At 41.9% G+C, this 5,048-nt stretch overlaps 1 protein-coding gene across 1 annotated transcript; it reads left to right on the top strand.

The window, feature by feature from the left end:
• The first annotated feature begins 436 nt into the window (after positions 1–436).
• Positions 437–847, top strand: LOC127328754 (uncharacterized mitochondrial protein AtMg00860-like). Its single transcript, XM_051355329.1, has one exon. It carries the CDS (start codon positions 437–439, stop codon positions 845–847), a length of 411 nt encoding a protein of 136 aa, XP_051211289.1.
• The last annotated feature ends 4,201 nt before the right edge of the window (positions 848–5,048 follow it).

Here is a 5,048-nt window from a genome sequence, read left to right as displayed (position 1 = left end):
ATAAGACCTAGTTCGTCATCTTGGGGAGCACCCGTACTGTTTTTAGAGAAGAAAGACTCTAGCAGGAGATTAGTGATGGACTACCGTTCGCTGAATGAGATGACGATTAAAAACAAGTACCCATTGCCCAACATCAATGACTTGTTCGACCAATTGAAGGGAGCAAATGTATTCCTCAAGATAGATCTTCGATCAGGTTACTTCCAGCTGAAGATCCGGGAGGAGGATATACCTAAGACCGCATTCACAACCTGATACGGTCTATATGAGTATACGGTTATGCCCTTTGGACTAACCAATGCTCCGGCATATTTCATGACCATGATGAACAAGGTGTTCATGGAATATTTGGATAAGTTTGTGGTGGGTGTTCATCGATGATATATTGATATATTCAAAGGATGATGCCGAGCACGAGAAACATTTGCACCTAATCATGGACAAGCTTAGAGAGCAAAAGTTCTATGCCAAGTTTAGCAAGTGCGGGTTCTGGTTAGACATAGTTGGGTTCCTTGGACACATAGTTTCAGCAGAAGGAGTCGCAGTAGACCCAAGAAAGACTGCAGCTGTGACTGAATGGGAGTCACCCAAGAATGGAGGAGAGATTCGGAGTTTCTTAGGACTCGCTGGATACTACCGAAGATTTATTGAGAATTTCTCCAAAATTGCAAAGCCCATGACAGAACTGTTGAAGAAGGATAAGAAATTCATATGGGCTAACAAGTGTGAAGCTAGTTTTCAAGAGTTGAAGCAACACCTAGTAAGTACACCAGTTCTATGTTTGTCGGATATCAGGATTTCCAAGTGTATTGCGATGCTTCTCGCCAAGGACTTGGAGGTGTTCTAATGCAAGATGGTAAAGTAGTGTGCTATGCTTCGCGACAACTCAAACGACGTGAGAGAAACTATCCAACTCATGATTTAGAGCTAGCATCTATCGAGCATACCCTCAAGGTATGGAGACACTATCTGATGGGAAAGCATTGTGATGTGTTCACAGACCATAAGAGCCTGAAGTATATATTCACTCAGAAGGAACTGAACATGAGGCAAAGAAAATGGTTAGAACTAATAAATGATTATGATATGAGTTTGCAATACCACCCGGGAAATGCTAATGTTGTAGCCGATGCACTGAGCCGTAAGACATATGTAAACGATCTCACCACAGGAGAACTACGGAGTTGTGTGAACATTTCAAAGATCTCCGACTGGAGATTGGGCCAGAAAGTTATTTGGCATCGCTTGAAGTTCAACCAAGTCTAATGAATAAGATAAAAGAATCTCAAAACCTAGATGAGGATCTGGTGAAAGTCAAGGCCAATATTAGTGAGGGCAAAGCAAAAGGATTCCATGAGGATGAGGAATGGATCCTATGGTTCGAGAAGCGAATTTGTGTGCCCCAAGACCCTGAACTTCAGAAGCTGGTTTTTCAAGAGGCACATGATTCACCATACTCCATTCAACCTGGAAATACGAAGATGTACATGGACGTAAAGGAAAGATTCTGGTGGAATAATTTGAAAAGAGATATAGCCGAGTACATTGCACTATGTGATGTATGCAACAGAGTTAAGGCAGAGCACCAGAAACCAGCCGGACTATTACAACCCTTACCCGTGCCAGAATGGAAGTGGGAGAAAATCGGCATGGACTTTATCACCGGACTGCCAAAGACCAGATCAGGGTATGATTCTATATGGGTCGTAGTTGACCGTTTGACTAAAGTGGCTCACTTTATACCCGTGAAGACCACCTACACAAGTGCCAAGCTAGCTAAGATATACATGAACATAATCATGTGTTTGCATGGAGTGCCCAAAATTACTGTTTCAGATAGAGGTACTCAGTTCACTTCTCACTTTTGGCGTCAAATATATGAGTCTTTGGGAACTAGACTTGAGTTCAGGACAGCGTTTCACCCACAAACTGATCGACAGACTGGGAGGGTAAACCAAATCTTGGAAGATATGTTGAGAGCTTTTGCATTGGACTATGGATCTAGCTGGGGTGAAAATTTGCCATACGCAGAATTTTCATACAACAATAGCCACCAAGCAAGTATTGGAATGGGGCCTATTTGGCCCAGACTTGATCAAGGATGTTGAAGAGAAGGTCAGATTGATCAGGGATAGACTAGAGATAGCTCAATCCAGACAGAAGAGCTACGCTGACTCAAAGCTTAGGGAAGTGACCTATGAGATAGGTGATAGAGCATACCTTACAGTCTCATCGCTTTGTGGTGTGAAGAGGTTTGGAGTCAAAGGAAAATTAGCACCCCGATTTGTAGGACCATTCAAGATTTCTGGCTCGCAAAGGTGAAGTGTAGCATATGAGTTGGAACTGCCTGAAACTCTATCTGCAGTTCATAACGTGTTCCATGTAAGCCAACTTAAGAATTGCCACCCAGATATGGCAGAGACCCTATTGAGAGATACAGTGCCGCTTGAGGAAGTACAGTTGAAGAGTGATCTTACATACGAAGAAAAGTCAATCAAGATACTGGAGACAGCAGAAAGAGCTACTCGTACTAAGATGATCAGATTCTGCAAAGTCCAGCGGAATCACCACACCGAGGAAGAATCTATTTGGGAGCGAGGAGATGATCTTCGAGAAGACCATCCACACATATTTTCTAGCCTTTCTGAATCTCGAGGACGAGATTCATCTTAAGGGGGGCAGGTTTGTAACATACCAAATTTCAAATTTCCAGACAGCATGCATTGCATTCGTAAGCATCATGACATCATTGCATTTTAGGGAAAATTCAAACTTTATTTCAAATCCCCAAATTCTAAAATGGGCACTAATAGCCACTTAGGCATGTATGCCAAATTTTGGTTTAAAAAGTTTTTTATTTTGTTTTAAAAGTGGTTACAAAATGAAGGCCTTTTCACAAGGAATGCACAGGCATTTTATTTAGGGTTTTCTATTTCCGTGCCCTCGGGTCCTTAGTTGTGCTTAGTTTTCCCCAGCCGCTTAGTTTTTCCTCAGTTTTGCCCAAGCCCTTGTCTGAAGCCCTCACAAGTGCTGGAACGGCCGTTTTCCCGACGGGTCAACAACTTTGACCGTTGTCTACTAACTAGTGGGGCCACCTAGAGCCCGCAAAGACACGTCGGACCATCCATCTTTATTTGACCGTAAGCATCGTCGTATCCCTGACCAAAACACGGACGAGTGGTGCTTCGGTATATCGATTGACAAGTGGGGCCATGACATTGACACAAGGGGCAATACACGGGTAGGATTAGATTTTTAAACAGAGCTCTACAGCGATGGCATGGAGGAGGTGGCATGCGGGGTGCTGAGATGAGATCGATGTCCACAAAGAACTGCATGAGGTGAGACCAGACACATTAGATAGATATGAACTAGACGCGTTTAACCAAGCAAAGAAGAGAAGAAATGTTCGAGGACATCGACGACTACCTCAACAATTTGACTGACGGTGTTAGACATGAACACGAGCAATGTAGAGATAACTAGTGTCTCTCCTTTCTGGCGTGTATAGATGGATGCTAGGGGAGTGTGGTGATGAAGGGAAAGACCTCACGGTGGTCTGTGGCGTCCAGCATAGCGGGGCGGCGTGGCCATGCCCACAGCGGCGTGCATGTTCGGCATTGGCATGAGCATGTACATTTGGCAGTGACCTCAGCGGTATCTCTAGTGTGTCAGTGATCGAATGAGGGGACGGGATTGGGGGTGCATCTCGATGGTTCTAACCATGCCGATATCGGCATCTGCATCGTTTGGAGGTTGTGGTGCTCGAATCAAGGTGGGATTTTTTTTCTTGTACGCCAAAATGAATTTGAAACAAGTTTCATGTTGAAGGTTAGGTAAAATACGAAATTTTGTAACTAAAAAATTTACTGGCACCATGGTGAGGTTTTTTTTGATAGAGCTATATGGTTCGGCAAAAGTTTTTGGCACCTTTTAGATATTCCTTGTTGTTACTCGTATGGCATCATGTATGGCAAATTTGGGGTCATTTGGAGATGTTCGAAGAAATCACTTTGCTTAAGCGCATGCCGTTTGGTCTCGCTGAAACCTGCTTTTGTAACAAGTTAAGTTTTTTCGACCTTCTCCAAATGACCTCAAATTTCATACAGATGATCTTCTATACGAAGATAGGTAGATTCTTTCATTTTTACAATTTTTTGAACTTTTATTTCCCTTTATATACCTAGTTGATTTTCAGGTCAAAACATCAAAAGTTAATATAAGTAGATGGTGAACCCTCCCAAACTTCAAATACAGAGATAGATAGATTGTTTCGTTTATCATTTTTAGCGTGAAAAGTAATGGCTAGAAGAAATTGGTGATGGTTTATCATTTTTAATGTGAAAAGTAATGGCTACAAGAAATTGGTGATGGTTTATCATTTTATGCGTGAAAAGTAATGACCACAACAAATCGGTGATGGTTTATCATTTTTAGCGTGAAAAGTAATGGCTACAAGAAATCGGTGATGGTTTATTATTATTTGCGTGAAAAGTAATGGCTACAACAAATCGGTGATGGTTTATCATTTTTGCGTGAAAAGTAATGGCCACTCCCTCCATACCGGTTTATAAGCACATTTCGTGATTTGAGAAGAACTTTGACCATTAATTTGGTCAACAAAATATGAAATATATATCACAAACATTATATCGTTGGAAACTTCTTTTGCATATGAATCCAATGGTATAATTTTTTAGGCATATAAATTATAGGGTTGGTTTGACCAAATTAATGATCATAGTTTTGCGTGAAAAGTTTATCAATTTTTGCATGAAAAGTAATGGCTACAACAAATCGGTGATTTTTTATCATTTTTAGCGTGAAAAGTAATGGCTGCAAGAAATTGGTGATGGTTTATCATTTTTGCATGAAAAGTAATGCGTAAAAGAGTGTATAATGCCTAAATGCCGACAGAGAAAGAGAGGGTGGTTGGTGCCGATCAGAGAGAGAGAGGGGTTATCCTGCCCGTTAGATCATACGGTCAACGATCGGCGGGCACGATCCGCGTGACAAGGGCTAGACCAATCAGGGCAAGGTTGGATGTC

The sequence above is a fragment of the Lolium perenne genome, chromosome 2 (genome assembly GCF_019359855.2).
Source record: "Lolium perenne isolate Kyuss_39 chromosome 2, Kyuss_2.0, whole genome shotgun sequence".
In the NCBI taxonomy this organism is placed as follows: Eukaryota; Viridiplantae; Streptophyta; class Magnoliopsida; order Poales; family Poaceae; genus Lolium; species Lolium perenne.
Note: the sequence above shows the minus strand (reverse complement) of the source record. Positions and strands in the feature narration are given on the sequence as shown.

Coding starts and splice junctions, on each gene's coding strand:
- LOC127328754 (XM_051355329.1), top strand. CDS start 437: ATGGACAAGCTTAGAGAGCAAAAGTTCTATGCCAAGTTTAGCAAGTGC.